The 25,585-nt window shown below is 44.3% G+C and overlaps 1 protein-coding gene and 1 non-coding gene across 2 annotated transcripts in view; both read left to right on the forward strand.

Annotated features, from left to right (window-relative positions):
* ANKDD1B (ankyrin repeat and death domain containing 1B) overlaps nucleotides 1-25,585 on the forward strand; it is a 64,638-nt gene that overhangs the window by 11,639 nt on the left and 27,414 nt on the right. Inside the window, 8 exon segments of the mRNA XM_055536467.1 lie at nucleotides 1,725-1,823; nucleotides 1,922-2,026; nucleotides 13,903-13,938; nucleotides 13,940-14,005; nucleotides 14,762-14,811; nucleotides 14,813-14,858; nucleotides 19,907-20,005; nucleotides 24,735-24,833. Coding sequence (XP_055392442.1) covers nucleotides 1,725-1,823; nucleotides 1,922-2,026; nucleotides 13,903-13,938; nucleotides 13,940-14,005; nucleotides 14,762-14,811; nucleotides 14,813-14,858; nucleotides 19,907-20,005; nucleotides 24,735-24,833 — 600 coding nt within the window.
* LOC129622199 (U5 spliceosomal RNA) lies at nucleotides 6,568-6,683 on the forward strand. Its single transcript, XR_008699872.1, has one exon. It is a non-coding gene; the product is annotated as a U5 spliceosomal RNA (small nuclear RNA).

Below are 25,585 nucleotides of genomic sequence, written 5' to 3' on the forward strand. Positions count from 1 at the left end.
AGAATTTTTTTCAGCTTTGTTGAGGTATAGTTGAAAAATGAAATTGTGATACATTTAAAATGTACATAGTGATGATTCAGTGTGTGTATACATTGTGAAAAGATTCCTCCTATCTTGTTAATTAACACGCTCATCATCTCCTTTCTTTTTTTGGTGAGAACATGTAAATTTCACTTGTATAAAAGTCTTATGAACTACAGTCACCATGTTATACCTTAGATCCTTAGACCTTATTCATAGATTTTTTGACAGAGATAAAAGGAAATAGAAAAGCAGACGCATGAACTTACAGATAAGGATCCTGAGGCTTAGAGTTAACTAAGCTGAGCAGGACTGCAACCTTTGGAAGTGGTAGAGACAGAGTTTGAGGTCAGTTTGTTTGAGTCTACAGATCATGCTCGTAATGTCTGCTCTGTAGACTTCTTTAACTTGGGGCCTAGGACTCAGGCCTCGATTTTCCCCAAGTCACAGCCCTTCATTCCCACCTCCCTGAGATAACCAGTGTTAACTGCTAGCTATTTCCTTTCACACTTGTCTGCCTGCTCATCTGGTGTACAAGTCTGAGTCCCCCAGCATCACTGCGGGTCAGTAGGTCTTGAGCAGAATCTCAGCCTCTCTTGTGTACATGTATGTGTATACACACACTTACATGATTTTATATAGAGAGTGCATTTTAAATAATTTATATATAAGTAGAATTCTTTTTATACCTTCGGTCTTCTCTGGGTTTCCTTTTTTTGCGTAGCTTCCTCTTCTCCAGTAACTGCATTTAGTAATGTAGGATCTGTGTGTTTATTTTGGTACTTTTCCTCTTGCTCATAAAATCATATCCACATTGCTAGCTTTCCACCTACTTACCCACTTACAATAGATATAGATACATACATAAGCACATATGAGTTTTTTCTGTCATTGCTTGTTTTATAAAAAATGGGATTGTATTATGTTTTCTCTGCATCTTATTTTCCACATTTAATAGCTATCTAATGGAAATTTCTCCAACTGTTATAGCCCTAATTATTTTTAATGCCTACCTGATGTGGTGTGACTGTTCCCTGATTTGTTCAGTGCTCCCATATTGATGGACATTTATTTACCTTGCTGTCAGTTTTAAGGGTTGCAATTAATAACCTTGTTTATATAACATTATGTCCAGAAATGTATTTTCACGGGATAGAGTCCCAGGAGTGGGATTGCTGGTTGTATTTAAAATTTTAATAGATATTGCCAGATTGTTTAAACTGAAATGGTTTAATTTCCACTAATATCTTAATAGAGTACCTTTTTTGGTCCTTGTTGATTTGTAAGGATACTTCATATATTATAGAAAGTAACCATTTATCCGCATTAAGTTACATTTTAAAAATCTATCATTTGTTTACTGACTTTGTTTATCAACTTGTTCCTTCTATAACTTTTGAATCAAAACACTATACATTATAATCTAAACTTTCTTCTAGTATGTTTATTGTTTGTGTGCTTTTTGTGTATGTATGATATGATACAGGATTTAATTTTGTTTTTTTCCAGATGATGAATCACTTGTACCTATATTACTTTTAAATGTATTCATTTTCCCCATAGAATTGAAATATCACTTTTGCTGAATACTGAACTCTCTCATTTCTTGATCTTCAGCACTTAGGTATTAACCTGGCTTTTGTTGGTTGAGATAGTGTGGTGGCTCGCTCAAGTGATGGGTTCCTTCTCTTTTCTTCAGGAAGCATGGCTTGACAGTACTTCACCGTGCAGCCTGGTCTGGAAGTCTCGAGAGCATACTCATGTTGATTAGAACTGGAGTGGACCAGAGAGCCAAGAGGCAGGTAGGTAGGTGGATCACACCCGGACATAAGTCCTCTCTCTCAGTGCAGGAGGGGGAAGGTTACAGAGTAATTACCTCCCCTCCCCTGGCTCTCTTTAGGATGGAATGAATGCCCTCCACTCTGCAGCTCAGAGCAATAGCGTGTGCATCGTGGACCACCTCATTCAAGATCTTTACCTGGAAGACCTGGGCCAGCCTGATGAGGTGTGTTAGCTGTGGGTCTCAAATAAACCCCACTAAATTGCACTGTCTTCCTGTCCCTGCTGGAACTACCAGAGCAGCCGGCACAGACGGCCCCGGCCCTGTAGCTGACTCCTCTTGCACTCTGGCAAACCACAGAGCAGAAGGCAGTTATTGGTGCTGGTGGTGGCCTTGGTGCCTGCATGTGGGCAAGGCAGGAAGTAATGAAGAAGCAGTCTCTACTTCCTCATCCTGGCCACGGGGTGGACAGGATCCACCCTGTGTGGGTGTCCGTATCTTACTCTGTGATGCCTGGCCTTTTGGGAATGTACTTAACCCAAGGCGGTGCTGCAATGAGCCATGGAGTATACGGCAATTGCACCATATTGGTCTCTATTTTTTTCTTTTCATAAGAAGCATGGGAATAATAATAACAGCTACAGCAGCCCTAGTGGTAAAGAACCTGCCTACAATGCAGGAGACGTAAGAGATGCGGGGGTTTGATCCCTGGGTCTGGGAGATCCCCTAGAGAGGGCATGGCAACCCACTCCAGTATTCTTGCCTGGAGAATCCCCGTGGACAGAGGAGCCTGGTGGGCTGCATACAGTCCCCCGGGTCACAGAGCTGGGCATGACTGAAGCAACTACACACCACTTACTGAATGTTTATCAGTGTGCTTGGCCCAGAAGAAAGCTGTGTCCACACATTATTTCAGTGAGAGCTCTAGAGCTTGGCACATATGGATGCTTAACAAATCATTGCTGAAAGACTTAAACTGTTAATCCCCATAGTAATCCTATAATGAAGAAACATTTTTATTTATATTTGAGGAAGTCGAGGCTCAGAGACACTAAGTACCTGGTCTGAGGTCCCCAAACTGGAAGGTGGCAGAGCCAGGCTTGAATTCCGATCTGGTGGCTCCAGACACCTTGCTGTACTGTCCCCCTTCTCAGAGGACCGTGGGCACTGCCCATGCGCTAGGGAGCAGCCCTTTCCAGGCTTTCTCACAAGGCAGTGCCCTCTGTGGGGTGGGCATTTGGATTTCAAATGGGACCTCCTCTTCACTGTGCCTGCTGAACTTCATTCTCCATTGAAGACTCTCTAGAAGTTAATCAGTAATATTCATTTTATTTCATCTTTTTTAGGAAACTTTCACATTTTTTTACCTCAATCTTAAAAATAATAACAAAAACTTTTGACAAATGAAGTCTGTACATTTCTTTTACCTCTTCTAAGTACGACTGAGCAACCATACATTTTATAGCCTGGAGGCAGACAGACTTGGGCTGAGGTCTGGGAGTATATTAAATATGTGGGTTGAGCAAGTCCTGCAACTGCTGAAGTCCTCAGTGCTTGCCTCTGTGCAATGGGAAGAATAAAACCTATTTCACGGTGGCACCAAGGCATGATTTTGAGGGATGTCTTGACCTCCATGTCTCTTTCTATCAGCAATATCTCCATTCTTTGATGTAAATGATTTTCATACTTCCTCAATCTTATGTACAGATACCTCTGCCTGTGAGCAAAATGGCAAGCCATTCTCCCACCGCTTTCCAATCGGACACCAACCCTAAGCCATTCCCATGTAGCAGCATCAAAGCAGCCATTGCCGGGATGCTTAAATGAGTTAATGACGACAGAGCACCCAGCAAAGAGCCTGGCACAAGGTCAGTGCTCACTGAACGGTAGTTGTTGTAACAATTATTATAGGGTGACACGCTGTCTGGTTTCCTCAGACTGACAACCACCATCAAACAGCATTTAATGTCAGGATGAAGAAGTCAGACACTCCAGTTTGATCCATGCTAACTGGGAGTGTGGCCTACGATTGAATTCCATTCAAATCAGCAGATGAGTGTTCACAGCTGGTTTTGTATGAGACACAGGACTGTCTTCCTTTTCAGTGGGCTCTGGAGACAGCTGTGTGGGGAGGATCAGACAGGCTGAGGGGGCTCAATGACCACAGCAGGTTTACGGGGCGCCTTCCCCACTTCTGCAGCTTCTGCTGGCCTTCCTGTCTGTTATCTCTTCAGCTGGCTCTGAGTTTGCCCTGTCCCACTCCTCTCCCTCCATCTCTGACCATTTGCTGGGGAAAAGACTGAAGAACCCTGACTATGCAGAGCCAGGTGTTCAGCTGAAAGATCCTAAAACGAAGCTGCACTGAGAAGCATATGCAGAATGAGCAAATCTTGAGTCCCCTGGGTCATCTAGGGAGAGGCGTCTCTGAGTCCCATTCCTAAAGAAACCTGGATTCTTCCATGGGAGAGACAGGCTGTCCTTTTCCTGAGATCTGTGAGTGAGGTCAAGGATATTAGCCAAAGCCAGTGGGAACTGCGATCCAGAGGTCAGGGTCCGCTAATTCATTGTTGGTACCACATTTGTATTTGCTTAAAGATACTGTGGAGCTCATGAAATGCACTGAATGGAAAAGACTGCTCCACCTTCACAGCTGCCTTTCTTGCCCAGTTTCTTATCCACAGAAAGTGACTGAGAGCCTGTACACCTGCCCAGAGTTACTAATCCTTCTCATTAGCCTTGGAGGGAACTCCAAAAGCTCACAAGGAAAGCCGAACAGGGAGGAGGTTTTTATTAATCAAATGGATGTAAGTAGGCCCAGAAGACATTGGGTAGGACGGCAGAGATGGAGGGCACTGGGAAATATTTTGAGGTTTCTCCCAACTCTGTAGCTCTAAAAAATATGTGGCCCCTCCAGAGGAGAGAGATTAGAGCAGCCAGGAGAAGTTAAGGGTTAAGCAGTCCAGATATTTTGACTCTGTGTGTAACTTCCACCCAGTGATCAAAAATAAGTACTCAGACCAAAAAGTTTGGAGCGGGAGGGACACTAAAGGGAACGGCCTCAGAGGCCACTCATGTATCTGGATATTTACAAAGTCTGGTGGTACAACATGAGGTTGGTTCCAGCTGTGTAAAGAGAGGACCTTCAATTGGTTTAAAGGAATCTTTACAGGAAATCTCTAGAGGTCCAAATGCAAAGAAACTCATCCTTATTCAGAAGGCTGGAGATAATGAGCATGAGGATCTGAGAAGACAGTTTCTTTTGTGGAGCTGTGGTCCACACCTCACAGCCTTGAAAGTGAAGTCGCTCAGTCGTTTCCGACTCTTTGCGACCCCGTGGACTATAGCCTACTAGACTCCTCCATCCATGGGATTCTCCAGGCAAGAATACTGGGAGTGGGTTGCCTATTCCTTCTCCAGGAGATCTTCCCAACACAGGGATCAAGCCCGGGTCTCCCGCATTGCAGGCAGACGCTTTACCATCTGAGCCACCAGGGAAGCTCAAGTGTTTCTCTTCTAACTAGGCAGAAAGGCCCCACCAAGATTTCATCAAACCTGTTGCCTCTCGTCTGGGGAGAACTGACCCAGCGGCTCCCATTCACAGCAGTTCCATGACTTCAGAAGCAACGCACTGCTCTTCCGGCACTTTTGGCTGAATGTTCTTTTTCTCTCTCAAATATCCAGTTATGTAGGGACCCACTGCTTTCCCTTTTGCTGAATTCAGCTGCGAATTCCTCATAGCAGAGTGAAGGGAAATTTCATGAGGAAGACACGCCCAGGAGGCACCAAGCTCCTCGCGCTGGTCTCCACCGGCCTCCTCTCCTGAAAAGCCCTCCAGGACACCTTCTCTGGGATCCGTGTGGGAAGGGATGGTCAGGTTGGACTTTGGGTGCCCAATTAATGGCTGTTTGTGAAACTTTTACTCAACTTGGTGACTTGTCAAATAACCCTGCTGCTGCTAAGTCGCTTTAGTCGTGTCTGACTCTGTGCGACCCCATAGACGGCAGCCCACCACGCTCCCCCGCCGTTTTTTTTCCGGCCTGCGCAGTTTGAGGGATCTTAGTTCCCCTACCAGGAAAGGAACCAGCAGGGAGTGAAAGCTAGAGCCCAAACCACTGGACCCCTGGGAATAGCCAAAGCTCCAGTTTTAAACAGGACACGGCTATGAGTTTTTCTCAAACGGCAGAATATTCCAGAGTGTACATCTTGGACGTGCACGGTACAGAGAGACAAAACACCTGTGCGCCCACCACGCAGTTCAAGAAAAAGGAAATTGTCCAACTTTGAAAACCCTCAACCCACCGAAGGGAGGAACCACGGTCATGAATTTGGTGCCAATCACTTGCCTTTTTTTTTTTTTCTTTTTCAACTTAACAGCAAAGTCTGTAACAGAACTCAAACTCAGACATACACATACACAAAACATCTGAAACCCGGGTCTCCGCTCGGCGCGGCGTGTGGACGCCAGCCCGCCCGCCCGCCGCATCGCCCCCTAGTGCTGACACAGGGGCGCTGCGTGGAGACAGCTTTCCGGAGCGGAGAGGCCGCCCACTTGCCTTATTTGCATACCCACCGTGCCCTGCACACCGTACACGTTTAAAATTATAAAACTTCAAATTTTCTTTTACCTATGTGTTCTGAAATTAGACCATTCTTTACAGAATAATCTAGAAATTTTTGTTCAGGCACTGGCTCTCGGTGTTAACTAGTCACTCTCACTGATCTAGGAGTTTCTGTTACCCGAGCTGTGAATTGCAAGGCTTTAGGTTATACTCTGGTTTCTCTTCAGACCGTATAAATCTTTCGCCTTTTACTAAAGATTTCCGTGGAGAGGAACAATTCTGAGTTTAAAACTAATTTTTTGAGGCCTTGCTTTGGCAAGGCTACTTGTATTGGTTAATGAAAGACTTGGGTTTGGTTAGGATGAGTGTTTGTGCTTGTAATAGAGAAAATACAAGTTTGATATTTGAGAGGGAAAAATTTTCTAGAGAAGAAAGTGGTAATTTATTTCAGTATTATTATTTGGAGAATCTCTGGTGAAGAGTGTTCTCCTCCAGGGGATCATCCCAACCCAGGGACTGAACTCGGGTCTTCCACAGTGCAGGCAGATTCTTTACCATCTGAGCCACCAGGGCAGTACAGAACTTCCTCTACCAGGAATTAAATCTGTGCCTCCTGCAGTGGAGGTGGGGAGTCAACCGCTGGACCACCAAGGAAGTCCTGTATCTTTTAAAGTTATGCTTTTCATATTTAAGTTCTTGATTCTTCTGGAACTGAATTTTTGTGCAGTAAGTCCTCTACATATGAACCTTCACGTTGTGAACTTTCAAAGAGGCAAATGTGTGTTCACATGTCCAGTCACATACGTTAGCTCACGTGTCTGGCGTACATTGTCATGTATGTGCGTCCTCTACAGATGGTTGTGCTTCTGTGCACTTTACTGTATAGTGCTATGTAGAGTACAGTAAGTAGTACAGTAGCTTTGTTTCAGCCCAGGATGTCCGGAAGCAAATGTAACAGCAGCGGTGATGTAGCTGGAACTAGCATACTTTTCATGGTACTATAGTGTGAGATTAGAAATGTTTTCTTTATTTTTTGTTTTGTTATGTATTATTCATGTGGAAAATGTTATAAATCTATATGCTGCTTCTGCTGCTAAGTCACTTCAGTTGTACAGTACTATATAGCCAACTGTGTTAGTTGGGTACCTAGGCTAACTTTGCTGGACTTATGAACAAACCGGACTTAAACGAACGTGCTCTCAGAATGGAACTCATTTGTATGTAAGGGACTTATATGGTGTGAAGTGCGGGTCACTTTTATTTCCGACCATCGCCCAGCACTGTTTATTTATTGCTGTCTCTTCCCCACTGATCTGCAGTGAGAGCTCTGGCGGACACCAGCTTTCCTCGCAAGAGTGGGGATGTTTCTGTGCTCACTGTTTTTTTCTTCAAACCACGCTACCGTGGTATGATTGACCTACAAAAAGCTGCACATGTTTAAGGTATACAACCTGATGAGTCTGGAGTTAAGTACAGACCCGTGAAATCGTTACCATAATCAACGTTGTAAATACTCTGGGCTCTCCATTCTGTTCTGTGGGTCCAACTTATCTATCCCTGAGCTAATATCACACATCTTAATTCCTGTGGATTTATAATAAGACTTGAAAGTGGTAGGCTTAATCCCTCTCTTTGGTTTTCTTTTCAGGAGTAACTTGGCTATCCTTTGTTCTTCCAAAAATGTTTAGAATAGCCTTTTGATTTCCATGAAAATTCCTACTGGGGATTTCCCTGGTGGTCCCGTGGTTAAGACTTCTGCCAATGCAAGGAAGGAATGCAGGTTTCTATCCTTGATGGTAAGCTAAGATCCCACATACCTCGTAGCAAAAAAAAAAAAAGGTAAAACAGAAGCCGTATTATAACAAATTCAATAAAGACAAAAAATGGTCCACATTAAAAAAAATCTTAAAAAAAAATCCTATGGGATCTGAATTTATTTATTTAATTAAATACGTTATTTATTTTTGGCCATACTGCCTGGCATGTGAGATCTTAGTTCCCCAACCACGGACCAAGCCCCAGCCCTTGGCAGTGAAAGGGTGGAATCCTAACCACTGGACCACCAAGGAGTTTTCATAATTTGAATTTACTATCTAACTACACAATTTTTTAAAACTTCTTTTCTGATATTTTTTTCTCTTTTATTATTGAACAGTTAGCATATACAATGTTGATCTTATATAATATGAAGTAGAAATGATAGTGGACCTCTTTTTCTTATGCCTGACCTTAAAAGAAATGCTTTTAAATATTTCTGCATTGAATACAATGTTTCTTTTAAGTATTGGATAACTTTTACCGAGTATTTGCTTATACTCTGTGTTTACTTAAGTTTTGCTGCATCTATTAGGATGATCATGTGCTTTTTTCTTTTAAATTATTAATGTGGTGAGTAACATTGATTGATTTCCAAATGTTGAGCCAATTTTGCATTTCTGGGATAAATTTGTCTTAGCCTGTTATGACAAAATACTATAAACCGGGTGACAATGGAGACTTCTTTCTCACAGTTCTGGAGGTTGTAAGTCTGGAGTCAGGATGCCAGCACAGGGCTGGTTCTGGTAAGGACCCTCCTCCAGGTTGCAGACTGTTGACTTCTTGTATCCTCACAGGGCAGAAAAGAGAGCCAGCTAGCACTCTGGCCTCCTCTTATTTATAAGGGCACTAATCCCATCTGTGAGGGCGCTACCTTCATGGCCTAATTACTCTCAAAGTCCCCATCTCCTAATTCATCACACTGGGTTTAGGGTTTCAACATATGAATTTGGTGGGAGGGGACACAGACTTTCAGTCCACTGGAAAACCCAACTTGCTTATATTATTACTTTATTTATTTTAATTTTTATTGCTTTTTGAATTTTTATTTAATTTTTATTGCTTTACAATTTTGTATTAGTTTCTACCCTACAGTAAAGGAAATCACTATACATGTGTGTATATATATATATATATATATATTTGTTGTTCAGTTGTTCAGTCATGTCTGACTCTTTGTGACCCCATGGACTGCAGCACGCAAGGCTTCCCTGCTACTGCTGCTAAGTCACTTCAGTCATGTCCGACTCTGTGCTACCCCGCAGACGGCAGCCCACCAGGCTCCCCCGTCCCTGGGATTCTCCAGGCAAGGAGTGGGTTGCCATTTCCTTCTCCAATGCATGAACGTGAAAAGTGAAAGTGAAGTCGCTCAGTCGTGTCCAACTCTTTGCAACCGCATGGACTGCAGCCTACCAGGCTCCTCCGTCCATGGGATTTTCCAGGCAAGAGTACTGGAGTGGGGTGCCATCGCCTTCTCTGCAAATAACCCTGCAGTAAACTTAAAAATGAAAAATAATTTTAATGAATAACTGCAACGCCTCAGACTTATTCATGTGCAAACAATTTAAATGCATTGAATTAAGACATATTAGGTTAAGTACACATTAAGCTAATACAGGAAAAAAAAAAAGGAACAAATTCTGAACCCTTCTCATTTTTGCTAATTAAGAAAGGGATTTAGGATACTGGGTTGTGGTTGTCTGGGGTCTGAAGCCTGAGGCGCTGACACCAGGCTCCACAGTCCTCCAGGCGGGAAAATCTCCCTGCCTTACAGTGAGGACAGTCTCCGTCCTTGGAGACCGCTGCGCTGGGTAGAGGCCCACTCGAACATAATTTAAAAGGGTTGGGTGGTTAAAAAATGAAAGTAGACACAATAAACTATATTAAAAAACCTCACGTTTTCAAACTTCTTATTTTGCTTAGAATATGTGCTAGAGATGGGAGAAAAGATTTGTATCTCATTTTACTGTCAGCTGATCTTTCTTTATGCTACCTTTTGATATGTTTATAAGATACAGACTACTTTAAATGTCCTTATTTTGTGTAATTTGGCTTTCACTTTTTTTTTTTGATGATAACATTTTTTAAAGAGCATCCCAAGTTTGAAGCAATGGCTGTTTTGTTAGGGAGGAAAAATGTTTTATCTTTGATAAACTCCCACTTATCAGACTAGACTTTCTCTGTGGGTGGGTCCTCTGTCACTTTAACCATGCAGAAATGCAAGACTTTGTAGCAACCAAGGATAAAATAGTAAGGCCATTTTAAGGTTGAAGAGACTCCTAATATTTCCAGCAGTGTTTTCCCCCAGATTGCTAAATATGTATTAGTGAGAATTCTTTCTTTTATGAGTGACAAAAATCCAGTTTAATCTGGAATAAACATTGAAGGTAGTTTATGAACTCCTAACTAAAGAGTTTGAGGGTGTATCTCACTGGCTGCAGGCATGGCTAGATTCAGCTTCCGCCCAACTCTTGGCTGTCTCTGTTGGCATTTTTAAAAAAGTATTTGTTTATTTGGCTGTGCCGGGTCTTATTTGCAATATGTGAGATCTTTACTTGCAGCATGTGAACTCTTAGTTGCGATATGTGGGGTCTAGTTCCCTGACCAGAGATGGAACCCGGGCTCCCTGCACTGGGAGCATGGAGTCTTAGCCACTGGACCACAAGGGAAGTCCCTCTGTGGGCATTACTGATAAGCATACTCTCCACATAGTGGGAAGGATGGCTGCTAGCAGCCTCAAGTTTAAATTCTTATGAATAGTGTTATGGATTTTGATTCATAAGAAAGAAAATTTCTCCCTCATCAAATATTCACCAAATATATAAATATTTATATTTATCATCAAATATATAAATCACAATAATTCTGTTTGGCCCTGCCTGAAACATGTGCCCAATCCTGAACCAATTCCTGTGACCATGGGTTATATGATCGTGGCAGGTAAAGCCTGGCCATTGACAGCAGTAAATGGGCTAAATTAATGGTTGTGTGTGTGTGTGTGTTGGCAGGGAGAGGGGCAGGGGAGCGGTTCTCCCAAGGAAAAGCAAAGACACAAGCAGCAAATGTCCACACGCAGACAGAACACCATCACGTGTTATTCATGCCCTTTGTGCATAAAGGGCTAACAAATCGCCTTTCCTTTCTGCATGAGAATTTAAACCTTAGTTAACTTTCTGGCTCTGTGTCTCTACAAACAAAAGTACAATATTAACTTACTAAGCAGCATTGCTTATGATAAAAATGACTCCTGATCGGTAAGCTGCATCTGGACTTGGAGGAACTTCAGATGAATTGTGAATGCCAGAGGAGAAACCATACTTTGGGCATCTCTGAGTGCAGTGACTTCTTTTCTTCTGTTCCAGGGCATTAGCCACCATTTCTTATCACCTGCCTCCCCAACCACAGGCACAAACTCAAACTGAGTTACGTACCCCCACATATCACCAATTTGGTTATTGCATTTCATTACAATCACTTGCATATTTGCTCATCTTCCTTAATGGCCTCTGAGCTTCCTGAGGATAGGGTGTCATATTTTTTATCTTGGCCACTTTTGCTTAGGACAATATCTGAGAGAGATATATATATATATAGATATATAGATATATATAAAAATGCTTAATAATTGTTAAGAGTTGTTGAATAAATGAGTGACTAATTTGTAAGAATGTATGACTAAATGTTTTCATCTAGTATATAATCAGCGTTTCTCATCTTTCTTTTTGTGATTGGTTTATATGGACCTTTGTTGGCACTCTCTGCAGGTATTTGTATAAGCTGGACACAATCATTCTGTCATTTCCCAAAAGCTGTTGATGGCTCATGGGGCTTCCCAGGTGGCTCAGTGGTAAAGAATCCACCTGCCAAGTAGGAGATGAAGGAGATGATCCCTGGGTGGGGAAGATCCCCTGGAGAAGGAAATGGCAACCTATTCCAATAATTGCCTGGGAAATCCCATGGATAGAGGAGCCTGGTGGGCTATAGTCCATGGATTCAAACAGAGTTGGCCATGACTTACTGACTAAACACCAGTTTGTGGCTCAAGACTAGAGCTTTATCTCCAATTACGGATCTAATCTCACAAGCAGCAAAAGTGGGCCCCAAGCATTCTCTGTCTTTTTGCTTTTTCCTTTCTTGGTGATTTAATGAGGACAGGATTTCAGACTTTGAAGGGCTAGAGATATAGGTCTAATTGGCAACATATCTGGCTCAAAAATATAAATAAGGTGAATTTTTGGTGCCTGTTTGTTACTCTGGCATGTATAGAGTCCCATAGGACTGATCCATACATACTTTTCTGGAAGCCATTTATTATTTTAGCACTTTTCCTTCCTTTTTCCTTGAGTTGTTGGAGAATCATGAGCTATTATCTCAAGCAAACAGTGACCATTACTTTTTATTATCTTACATTAGCAGGAGATCAGATAACAAATCTCAGATTCAGGGAACTTCTTATAAAGTGTCTTTCGTCTTGCTTTTAACATTTCAAACATCTTGCTAAGCTTTTGGTTAACAACATAGCAGGTCAATTTGTGAATGTTTTCTTTAGCTGACGAAAATACTTCTGCTGCCCACCAAGTTGGCCACCCCAACTGGTTTTCCTGCTTTTAAATATCTCAGGTTAGAAAATTGAGTTTTTCTATAGGTGTTTCACTGTTCTTTCAATAGCCAAATGACGTTTTGGCTATCGAAAATGCAGTCTCCCTTTGCAATGTGCAAAGTTGGAGAAATTACCATAATCGGAAGATTCTACCCTTGAACTTTCCTCCCTAACAAATCGCACTTAAACATCTCTCTTAAGCTGTATTCTCTGGATAATTCCTAATTTCTCCATCCTACATCATACAGACCTGTTCTCAAGAGTTTTCCTGTTGATCCTTAGTGAATGTCAAAGATAAGTATACGAGCAGGCATCCGAGCCACCAGGGAAGCCCCATTAACAAGCAGGAAGGGCCTGAAAAGAAGCAGTTGATACAATGTCATGTCTCAAGACAAGACTTGTCATGTCAAGACTTCCCTGGTGGCTCAGATGGTAAAGTGTCTGCCTACAATGCAGAAGACTCGGGTTCAATCCCTGGGTCGGGAAGATCTCCTGGAGAAGGAAGTGGCAACCCACTCCAGTATTCTTGCCTGGAAAATCCCATGGACAGAAGAGTCTGGTAGGCTATAGTCCATGGGGTCGCAAAGAGTCGGACATGACTGAGCGACTTCACTTTCTTTCTTTCATGTCTCAATGAGTCATGTAAATATTAAACCCTGGAGAACTTCTGCTTCAAGCATTTTTATCAGTGAGGCAAGGCTTACTGAGTGATATGCAAGTGACTCAGATGAGGTCTGGCACAAAATCAGCTTCTCAATAAATAGTTGAGTGAAAGACCTGTTGCATAAATGCATAAAGTTGGTAAAAATGTTCCATTTGAAAGGGAAGATAGTCTGGCTGTGAGGTGGGGCCTCCCCAGATGCTTTGGAAAGACCGTGTCTGAATGTACCTCTCTGCCCCCATGAAAATGATTCTGTGCTGATGGAGTTTGGGGCGAAAACTCAGAACTGGATCTGGTTTGAAGTGAGAGAGGTTGTTATGACCTGCCCCTAAGAAGAGCCCAGAATGCCATGACCAGAATCACTGCCTTGGCCTCCTTGCCCCCCTCAAAATGCTCCCCACTTGGCCAGTTGTCTCGTGTGTTCAAGAAGTTTGTAATAATACTGGCGTTTGTGACTGATTTTCAGAAGGGAAGAAAACCATTTCTTTTGGCAGCAGAGAGGGAGTGGCCACGTCAAAATGATAGAAAAACTTATCTTCCTTAATCTGCATACTGCAGAAAAGGACAAGGTGAGATGGAATTTTATTTTTTCACCAAGGACTAGAGAAAGGGAAGTGGAAGTTGAGGTATAGATTTGGCAATGGCATTCTGGTGAGCAGTCGAGTTCTTCACTTGTTACTACAGTCGGAAAGATCATGGGATATCCCAATGAAATCAACCCAGTTTTTCAGTGGACTGTCCAAATTACCAATTTTGCTCCATAAATGTCTGAAATCAGAGGACTACATGGAATTTTCTGTCAGCTCCAGTTGCTCTTTTCTTCCCCTGAGATCTTCTGGGGACTCCAGCCCCACCTGACCAGGGAAGGAAACACTGAGTGGACGTCCATGTGCTTGCACACGTCTTTGATGCTTTTTTTAAGGAGCAATTCCTAGATGTGAAAGTGTGGGTCAAAGAGTGCTGTACACTGTAAAATCCTTCGGTATAATATTGCTAAAACTACCTCCCAGAAGTCTTGCAACAGTTTGCCTTCCCAAAAGTTATATACAATTACTTGCATTATTCCACTTTTTACTAGCAGATTAGCAGCAAAGGTAAAAAAAAAAAGAAACATGGATGGTTTGTTCCCTTCACATTCAAACAGCTATGTATTTTCAATTTAAAACTTTAAAAGTATGAATTTCACTTAAAACTATGGAAAACATGGCCAGTACTGGAGCCATAGCTTTATCCACTGTGACCCCTGCCCCTGGAAGCCACTCTGCAGCCCTGCCTGTGGGTGCGCATGTTCCTGGGAAGCTCTCCTGATGGGGTCTCTGTTGCAGGGGGGGAGCGCTGCCCTGCACCTCACAGCAAAGCGTAATCACAGCCCTGTGTCCAGTGCTGCTCACCCAGTCACCAGAAATACATGAGATCAATGAGGCATGTGCAGGGGCTCATACAGGTGAGCATGCGGTGCAGAAGAGGAAGAGTGAGGAGAAGGGCTTTCGAGAAAGGAATAGGGGGCAAACAAAAGTGTTTGTGCCACAGGGTGCAAAGTGAAGTGCAAGTCGCTCAGTCATGTCCAACTCTTTGCGACCCCATGGACTACACAGTCCATGGATTGTCCAGGCCAGAATACTGGAGTGGGTATCTTTGCCTTCTCCAGGGGATCTTCCCAACCCAGGGATAGAACCCAAGTCCCCCGCATTGAAGGCTGGTTCTTTACCAGCTGAGCCATAAGGGAAGCCCACAGGGTGTAAAAGGTGATGCAGAAAGATTCCTCCCTTTTTCTTTAAAGGAACTCACAGCGGTTCATTTGTTAATCCATTCACTTATTCACCAAAAAATATTTAATGTGTACTCTGGATGATGGTTAGAGTATGAGGCAGAGAGCATCACCGACTGCTGGACCTGAATTTGAGTAAGCTCTGGGAGATGGTGGAGGACAGAGGAGCCTGGCAAGCTACAGTGCCTGGGGTCCCAAAAGTCAGACGTGACTTAGTGACCGAACCATGACTGAACCCTGCTAGGTAGAGTGTTTTCTTATTCTGGAAGCCTACAGGGCAAGAAGGGCATACAATAAATATTATATTGGGTTAAATACACTAATAGATGTATATGCAGTGTGCTGTGGGAACACAAAGGAAAATCTGTTTCAGAAATGCTACAGACCTCAGAGAGGAGGTGATATATTATGTGGCTCTGGGCATTCTAGTGAACACTGGTACCAGGAGACTGAGCCCGAGTAAGGGAACTGAGGCATGAAAAAGCACGGTGAGTACTGGGAATGACCGCACCTAAACTGAGGACGGCTGGGGTGGAGCAATGGGAGGAGCAGAGACCCGGGAGGGTTTCAGGCGGCACACAGCGGTGGGAGCCCTCGCGGGCGGGGGCAGGACACTGACGCTGTGCTCTGAAGGGAGGATTGGGGCCTGGAAAGCTGGAGGCGGGGCGTCCCTTCAGGTGACCGGAAATGACCGGGGCAAGGGCTATTGGGCACCTGTCACCCAGGCTCTCAGGGGCAGCACACAGGCTGAGGTGGGAGGAGGAGGTAGAGGTCACAGGACTTGTGAGCAGGGGCTGGGGAGAGGGGAGACTTTCTGCCCCGCAGCTCCCTGGCTTGCACTCCCAGGACGGTGGGGTGCCTATCTCTGAGCTGTAGAGGAAGAGAGGAGGGGAGGAGGGGGCGCGCCTCAGTCAGCAGGGAGTGGGCGGGCCCTCCCGAGACACTGTGGGAGGGGCTTACTCAGGTGAGGGGACGGGGGAGATAGAAAGCAGGCCTGGGTTCAGCGGAGAGGCTGCGGCTGCGGAGGCAGACGCGTGAGCCATCTGCTCTGGGAGGTCACTTTTTAACCTCTGGGTCCACGCCTTTGGAGCTGGCTGTTTGGAGACCCAGGTGAGTGCAGTCCTCTTGGACTTCATAGTAGTGATGATCAGATTGAAGTGCTTTAACTTTATGAAGATCCTAGATCCTAGGAATGTGATCTTCTTGAATAAAAGTTGTGAATGATGCGTGAGAAACTCAAGGAGAACTAGATTCACCCAGCAAAACTCTTAGCCCTGATTGGCCTTCACAAACATAGAGATCCAGTCCTATAGCCATAGGATTGAGAGTCGTAGTCATGCTGGCCCTTTTCTGTTCTAATACTTTACCACCGGAATTTGTGCACTTGGATTTAATCCACCTTTTAGCTATTTTTGAGTCAGGGCACATTGAAGAAAAGTCTTTAAGTCTAACAAACTGTACTTGTAGACTGTGATAGATTTTATTTGCACAAAGTATCTAGTGATACTATTAATCCTTTGGATGAAGCCCGTAATGTACATACGGTCTTGGGCTGCCTCTGTTTTCGGACATAGGCCCTTGCCAGACCATGGAGTGACTCATGGGACTAGGCTTGAGTGTGGCGCTCTCCAAACATTCTGGGTAGCAAACTCGTATCAGTAAAGAAAATGTGAGCATGTGCAGTATCACAGGTGCATTTATCATTATATCAGTATATTATAAAACATATGCCAGAAATATACATTTTAAAGATTGAGATAAAAATAAACATAAATAGCAATTTTCATATTTTCTCTACACTGAAAGGATTATCTTATGAACATCTGATATGTTTTCCTTTGAGTTTTCTTTGTGTTCCGATGCATGCATATTTTTAGGGTCTTTCCAAAATGCCTTTAACCCTTCTTTAGCTCCTGGCCATTTAGGTTTTGTTCAGTTTTTTTTTATTATGGAAGTAAGGAAGTAATCACTGCAGATGGTGACTGCAGCCATGAAATTAAAAGACACTTACTCCTTGGAAGAAAAGTTATGACCAATCTAGATAGCATATTGAAAAGCAGAGACATTACTTTGCCAACAAAGGTCCATCTAGTCAAGGCTATGGTTTTTCCAGTGGTCATGTATGGATGTGAGAGTTGGACTGTGAAGAAAGCTGAGTGCCGAAGAATTGATGCTTTTGACCTGTGGTGTTGGAGAAGACTCTTGAGAGTCCCTTGGACTGCAAGGAGATCCAACCAGTCCATTCTGAAGATCAGCCCTGGGATTTCTTTGGAAGGAATGATGCTAAAGCTGAAACTCCAGTACTTTGGCTACCTGCTGCGAAAAGTTGACTCATTGGAAAAGACTCTGATGCTGGAAGGGATTGGGGGCAGGAGGCGAAGGGGACGACAGAGGATGAGATGGCTGGATGGCATCACTAACTCGATGGACATGAGTCTGAGTGAATTCCGGGAGTCGGTGATAGACAGGGAGGCCTGGTGTGCTGCGATTCATGGAGTCACAAAGAGTTGGACACGACTGAGCGATTGAACTCTACTGAACTGAATTTATGATTGATTTCTTAGAACTCTGTTCATATTTGAAAATTTGAGGGAGGTGAAAAAATTTAACATGCAAATTGTTTACAGTGTTCAAAGTGTTTGAATACTTTATGAATATTGCATTTAACAATCAATGAAGTATTACTATGTTGATTAAATATTTATTCACTTCAATTTTGTGGTTTTCTTTTGGCATTTGGAACCAACTGTTTTTTTGTTGTTGTTGTTAAGATTTCAAATATTTCTTTGGTGCTTAAAAAGTCTGAAGGTCATACACTCTGTGCCTGTTGTGTCTCGTGGATGAGATGCCACAGGCCCCTACAGGTCTTTGGGTTCCTGGCTTCGGGCTCTTTACAAACCTGTTTCTGCATCAGATCCTTCCATTAGGGGGCATTTCCTACCATTCTGATCTCAGTCTAGATGTCACCCTATCCAAGAAGGTTTTCTTGATCACTCACTGGAAAATAATCATCCAGTCACACTATTTCACTTCTCACTGTAGCATGCTCATTACCACTAGCTGATATTATTCTTCTAATAACATCTAGAATCTAATAGATGGATTTATTCTAAATCTGTTGATTTACTGATTTACCAGTCTACCGATCTATATATCAATTGATTGTCCACCCCTACTGGAATGTAACGTCAGAGGTATTGTCAGTCTAATCATATGCACGCCCCCACTATTTAACATAGGGTCTGATACATAATAAGTGCTCAATAAATTTTTGTGGCTTTATTGAGATGATAGTGAAGATCATTGTACACCTTTACTAGCTCATGTATTTCCCAAGTACTGTGATGGTTTCAGGAAAAGAGGTAGGATGCTGTGGTTGCTGGAATAACAGCCCCCCAAAGAGGTCCACATTAGGATCCTGGGAACCTGTGAGTTTGTGAAGTTACAGAGCGAAGGGGAATTAAGGTTGATCATCATCTGACCCTACAACGAGATTATCCAGGTGGACCTAATATAATCACAAGGGTCCTTTCAAGCAGAAGAATGAGGCCAGCAGGGAGGTCAGAGGGATGCAACATGAGGAGGACTGAGCACCCCATTGCCGACTTTGAAGGTAAAGGAGGGGGCTGAGAGCCAAGGGGTATGTGGCTTCCACAGACTGAAAAAGGCAAAGAAATGGATTCTCCTGAAAGCCTCCCTATAGGCCTTTCTCTTCACTCAGTGAGACTCATTTCAGACTTCTGACCTCTAGAACTGTAAGATAATACATCTGTATTGTTTAAGGCACTTACATTTGTGGCAATTTGTTATTTGCAGCAATAGAAAACTAATAATATAGGTGGTTCTGTTATTGTCACAGAGGAAGACATAGAGGCCCATCCTTGAGAGGCCATTTATTCAAGGTCATTTAGGCATTTAGTATCAGCTCAAGCTAGATTCCCATTGGTCGGAGTGTGTATCAATTCTGTGAGTATTTGTTCCACTTGCCTATCACTTTAAAACCAACCAACCCAAAGCACAGCGGCTTAGAACCATACACTATTATCTTTAAGCTTTTCTTCTTGCAAGGACTTTTGCAGGAGGATGGGATAATCAGGGGCTTCCCAGGTGGCCGAGTGATAAAGAATCCCCCTGCAAAGCAGGAGACACAGGAGACGTGGGCTTGATCCCTGGGTCAGGAAGATCCCCTGGAGGAGGAAATGGCAACCCACTCCAGTATTCTTGCCTGGAGAATTCCATGGTCAGAAGAGCCTGGTGAACCACAGTCCGTGGGATCACAAAGAGTTGGACACAGCTGAGCCACCAACACTTTCATGCTGTTTTGAGGTGGTACCTGCAAGGGGACAGTTACTAGTAACCCAAATGAAAGAGGTTTGAGACATTTCTGGGCCAATAGCAAGTTCATTTCTTCTGGCTCAAGGAGAGGGTTAGCAGGGTATATAGAGAGAAGATTTGGCCCCAGTTCACTTGGTACTTCCTGGCTTTAGCTCATATTTGCCTGAGGCATGCCTAGGACCTAACTCTTTACCTAGAAGCAGCAAAGAGCACCCCCCACCCAATAATAAGAAACACATTGGATTTTCTCTTTAAAAGAGTCATACGGTTTCATTGTATTCATTAATAACCATGAAGAACACCAGAAAGCATGCTGGATTCTAATGGGAATTCCTCCCTGCCTTCTCTCTCCACCTGTCTCTTACAGATCAATATCAGTGCTTTGCAGACAGCAACCCGGAATGGCCATACATCACTTGTCAGCTTTCTTCTCAATGAGAACGTTGATCTGCACCAGAAGATGGAAGTGAGTCTATTACGATAACATGGACTTTGATCCCAGCTCTGTGAGGCTTGGCTGTGCAGTAAGATGCTGCTTGCAGATACACTGGGGAGAGGTAGGGGAGGAACAGGTGACCACAAAGGAGGAATTCTTTCTGGGAGGGCTGACCAACTCCTTTTGCAGACTGAGTTTTAATCATGAGAAATAGAATCCGAGGGCTGAATTTTAGAAAGGTGTTGCAGTTCCTGAACAAAATGAAATCTTTGTGTTTTAAATATTTATATTTGCCGCAGTTAAACTTTCTCAAATGTCTGGAGATGCCATTCTTGTATTAAATTTATCAGTCTGGGAAAATTATGATGCTGCTGTTAATAGGAAGGAGAAGGATTATTTTTCCCCCTTCGCTGACCGATTTTGTTTTTCTTTTGAAAGTCAGTCATTTGTACTGATTTAGGTTTTCTGAAGTTGGCCCTGGCAGAATTAACAAAGGCCATCTGTGCTGGAATTAGATGCTATTTTTCACTCTACTTTCATTTCTCCTGGGAGAATATTCTTTCCTCTGATCTTGTTTAAGCCATTGCTATTTATTGTATTAACTGGAGAGAAGGGATGTGATTTAAACCAGGATTGGTAGTTTTTGGAGAGTGGCACGAGAGGCTCTGAATTTGTCTGGTCTATCCAAGGATGCCTCCTGTTTCTCAGGAGGGTTTGGGGCCACAGCAAGGCTGGTAGTCCCAGCAGGAAGGGCCCTCCCTGTGTCACTGGGATTAGGGATCTGTTCTTTTTTTTTCATGCTTGGTGTCATAGAGACCAGGTCCTCCCAGAGCAGAAGAGGTCTGTGTGGAAAGCCTGCCCCTCCACCCCATCTGTCTCCGACTGCCCTTGCTCACCCTTGGACAGTCTGATGCACACAGCTTTAGGTCCTGTCTGCCCCTCCTTTCCCCTTCCTCTGAGTACTGCTGCATTCTTTGCTCAATCACTACACCTTTCTTCCATCCATCTACCCCTGTGGGAAGGAGGCTGGTGTTGATGTTGGAGTCAGGAAGATCTGGGTTTGAATCCTCTCTTCTACTCCCTAGCTCAGATGCCTCAGGAGGTGATTTAACCTCTGAATTGATAGCTTAGGTGATTCAGGATCTCCAAAGAAGAAGATTTAGCTTCTGGACCAGGCACCAGGCTTGATCACTCAAGAGCTTTTGTGTAGCAGAGTTTTATTAAAGTATAAAAAGGGACAGAGAAAGCTTCTGACATAGACATCAGAAGGGGGCAGAGAGTGACCCCCTTGCTAATGTCAGCAAGGGAGTTATATACTTTTTAAAAACATCTGCCTACAATGTGGGAGACCTGGGTTCAATCCCTGGGTCAGGAGGATCTCCTGGAAAAGGAAATGGCAACCCACTCCAGTATTCTTGCCTGGAGAATCCCATGGATGGAGGAGTCTGGCAGGCTACAGTCCATGGGGTGGCAAAGAGTCAGACTGAGGACTTCACTCACTCACAGTGACAAAAGAATGCCTAAAGGTTGTAAAGATCTTACTAGACCCACTCCCATGATATACATTTTAAGGTATCAGGATTAGTCAGAAGGTTTTCAAGGAGAAACTGTCGTCAAGCAAGATACATTGTTGTTATATAATCTTTGCTGCTGCTGTTGCTAAGTCGCTTCAGTCGTGTCCGACTCTGTGCGACCCCAGAGACAGCAGCCCACCAGGCTCCCCCGTCCCTGGGATTCTCCAGGCAAGAACACTGGAGTGGGTTGCCATTTCCTTCTCCAATGCATGAAAGTGGAAAGTGAAAGTGAAGTCGCTCAGTCGTGTCCGACTAGCGACCCCATGGACTGCAGCCTACCAGGCTCCTCCGTCCATGGGATTTTCTAGGCAAAAGTACTGGAGTGGGGTGCCATTGCCTTCTCCGATATAATCCTTAGTACAGAGTTTAAACTGAGTTGTTTGTTGTGTAATCATCAGTTCTGGGCTTAAAGAAAAAAAGTTTTATGTGACTAAGACTAAGGAATGTAGAGAGAGAGAGAAAAAAAAAAAAAAAAGACTTTGTCCTTTCCTCCTCCTTGAGAATTCCAGGCCCCTATCTCCTCTTCAAGAGCCCCAGGCCCTTCTCTCCTCCTCAGGGACCTGGACTTCTTATCAACCTGCCTAGGAATTGACTCTCTCAGTATGTAAAGTGTGGAATAGAAGACCTAACTGCTGGGGTGGTTGTGAATGAAAAGCTGTCAGCCTAGTGTTTTTAAACAGTATTAACTGTTGGGGATATGAGAGTGTTAACTGTATGGATGTGAGAGTTGGCTATAAAGAAAGCTGAGCACTGAAGAATTGATAGTTTTGAGCTGTGGTGTTGGAGAAGACTCTTGAGAGTCCCTTGGACTGCAAGGAGATCCAACCAGTCCATCCTAAAGGAAATCAGTCCTGAATATTCATTGAAAGCACTGATGCTGAAGCTGAACTCTAATACTTTGGCCACCTGATGTGAAGAGCTGACTCATTCGAAAAGACCCTGATGCTGGGAAAGATTGAAGGTGGGAGGGGCAGGGGATGACAGAGGATGAGATGGTTGGATGGCATCACTGACTCAATGGACATGAGTTTGCGCAAGTTCTGAGAGTTGCTGATGGAGGGAGGCCTGGCATTCTGGAATCCTGCTGCTGCTAAGTCGCTTCAGTTATGTCCGACTCTGTGCGACCCCAGAGATGGCAGCCCACCAGGCTCCCCCATCCCTGGGATTCTCCAGGCAAGAACACTGGAGTAGGTTGCCATTTCCTTCTCCAATGCATGAAAGTGAAAAGTGAAAGTGAAGTCGCTCAGTCGTGTCCGACTCCTAGCGACCCCATGAGCTGCAGCCTACCAAGCTCCTCTGTCCATGGGATTTTCCAGGCAAGAGTACTGGAGTGGGGTGCCACTGCCTTCTCCATTCTGGAGTCCATGGGGTCCCAAATAGTTGGACACGACTGAGCGACTAAACTGAACCGAACTGAACTGTTGGGGCCGTGAGTGTGGAGAGGTACCATTAGGAGGATGTGTTGTATGTGCCTTCCTGATGCAGACTAACGTCATTGTCTCTGCTTGAGCAGCCCTGCGCCCCGTCCTCTGCACCCACCCTCGAGGCATCTGCACCCCTTCTCTCCACTCTCTCTCCTCTCAGCTCAGCTTCTGTGGTCCACAGGGTCTCACTGCATCCTCTTTGCTGCTCTGTCTTCCCTGTGCCCCAACCCCGCCCCTCCCCACTAGATGCCCCTCACCTCACTCTCACACCTTAGCTGTGTTCTCCTCGCCTTTTCCCTCCTTGCGGTTGCCTTGTCCACCCCCAGGGAGGTGTTTTCTCTTGAGCCCCCAGGACCAGGGGCAGCTGGGTGGGAGTAGGACAGCTGGGTGGGAGTAAGGCAGCAAGAGGCTGTTTGTGAATGTGGAGGCAGGCCCTGAGCTTGCCAGAGCTGGTAAGGAGCCCGTGGTGGAGGTGACTAGTGCGTGGCTGGAAGACAGGCATTGTAGCCACAAAGTGGGAGGAAAGCAGACTTTCGGGGCTTGTGAATACACGGTGGTCAGACTACATAGGTGGGAGGGCTGAGCACGGACCGTACCCTAGGAGAGGGGGTGTTAGTCCATAGCCCGCTCTAGGGAGAAAAAGCCCTAGTTCAAGGCAAGTTAGGAAATATGGAATATGACTGCTATTTCCTCCTTGTGGTTACTCCCACTGCACTTTAGCTCTTTGAAGGCTCTGCGAAGTCCTGCAATTAAGCTATTCAGTAGTTTCTTGGTCTACATATTTGAGCTCAGACGTCAGTTCTTCAGGAAAGTTTTTTTCTGCCCTCCGGAAAGTTTGGCCCTCAGCCCACCCCAACATATGCTATCTTACTGTTCTGCAGTTTTCCTCCAAGGTACTTAACACAATTAGTAACCGTATATTTATTTTGTGACTTAAAAAAAATCAATGTCTACTTTCTCTACTCAATGAAAGATTGCTGAGGCTGTGCCACGTTCACCATTGAACCCCTTGTTCTTGTTCAGTCGCTCAGTCGTGTCCAACTCTTTGTGATCCCATTGCCTGCAGCACACCAGGCTTCCCTGTCCTTCACTATCTCCCAGAGTTTTCTCAAACTCATGTCCGCTGAATGAGTGATGCCATCCAACCGTCTCATCCTCTGTCATCCCCTTCTCCTCCTGACCTCAGTCTTTCCCAGCATCAGGTCTTTTCCAGTGAGTCAGCTCTTCATATCAGGTGACCAAAGTATTGGAGCTTCAGCTTCAGCATCAGTCCCTCCAATGAAAATTCAGGTCTGATTTCCTTTAGGACTGACAGATTTGATCTTGCTGTCTAAGGGACTCTCAAGAGCTTTCTCCAGCACCCCAGTTAGAAAGCATCAGTTCTTCAGTGAAAGCCTTCTTTATGGTCCAACTCTCACATCTATACATGACTACTGGAAAAGCCATAGTTTCCATTCATTCATAGGCCAGGCTCTTTTTCGGGATGCTGACTGAACCCCTAGCGTCCTGAAAAGAGCCTGGCTAATAGTAGGTGCTCAGAATCAAGTTCTAGAATAAATGATGCAGGAGGGCGGGTTGCTGGTGAGCAGGTTAGCTGTGCGGCCTTGGCAGGCAAATGATTGCTGAAGACTTAATGAAGGACTCACCACCACGCTGGGTACTGTCAGTGTTCAGGGGATTGTCTACTGAAATGAGTCACTTTTTGATCTGAATGTTGAAGCCAGAATTTTTTGAATTTGACATTGTCATTTGTTTCTGCAGCCTAAGGCGTCCCCTCTTCATTTAGCTGTTCTCAACAACCATGGCACAGTGGTGAACAGCTTATTAAGTGCACAGCATGACACTGATATCTTAAATCAGGTAAGCCAGCAAGTCAGGACCTGGAGAGTCAATTTTCTTGTTTCAACTCAATGTGTTTAGGGGTAGTTTTGATCAAGTTCAAGGTTCCTGGGAGGAACAGGCACATTTATTTTTTATCCTTTTCCTCCTCTCACCCTCACTCCCACCTGCACACACATATTCTGTCTTTTTCAAATGCACAACTGGGATTCAGCCAGTGCATTATTAAACTGTTCATGTTTAACAGGCCCAGTGCTTCAGACAGATAAACTGTAGCTCGGCGGTAAATCACCAGAGCCTCTTTAAATCAAAAACTACTCCCCCATTGTGAAATGTTGTAGTTGGCAGGGAACCCTTTTCCCCCAGAAGGAAGCTTTGTTTCTGTATGACAGACAGTAAATGAATGTATCTTCTTTTTGCCCAAAGGCAAAAGAGATCTCTTGAAAAAAAATTTTTTTTAAATCACCATGAATTCAGTCATTGGAGCAGAACCAAATGCTCCATAGAAGGCATCCATCACTGGCTAGAAATGGAAACGTTGAGGCGGAAGAATTAAGAGGATGGGGGTGGGTGCTGTCTGTACTGGGCCCTGCTGTGGGACGGGCTGCACTCCTCCAGAGGCCAGGAATGGGAAGGAAAACTCTGAGAGAGAGGGGTCTTAACCCATGAGCCTCGGGACCTCTCCCTCCTTCCTGGCTGCCCCCTCCAAGGTCAGGAGCAGCCATGATTGGTGAGGATGCCTGAACTTACCCACTGGGTAGTCCTCGGTTTCC

The sequence above is a fragment of the Bubalus kerabau genome, chromosome 10, assembly GCF_029407905.1.
Source record: "Bubalus kerabau isolate K-KA32 ecotype Philippines breed swamp buffalo chromosome 10, PCC_UOA_SB_1v2, whole genome shotgun sequence".
NCBI classification, from domain to species: domain Eukaryota; kingdom Metazoa; phylum Chordata; class Mammalia; order Artiodactyla; family Bovidae; genus Bubalus; species Bubalus kerabau.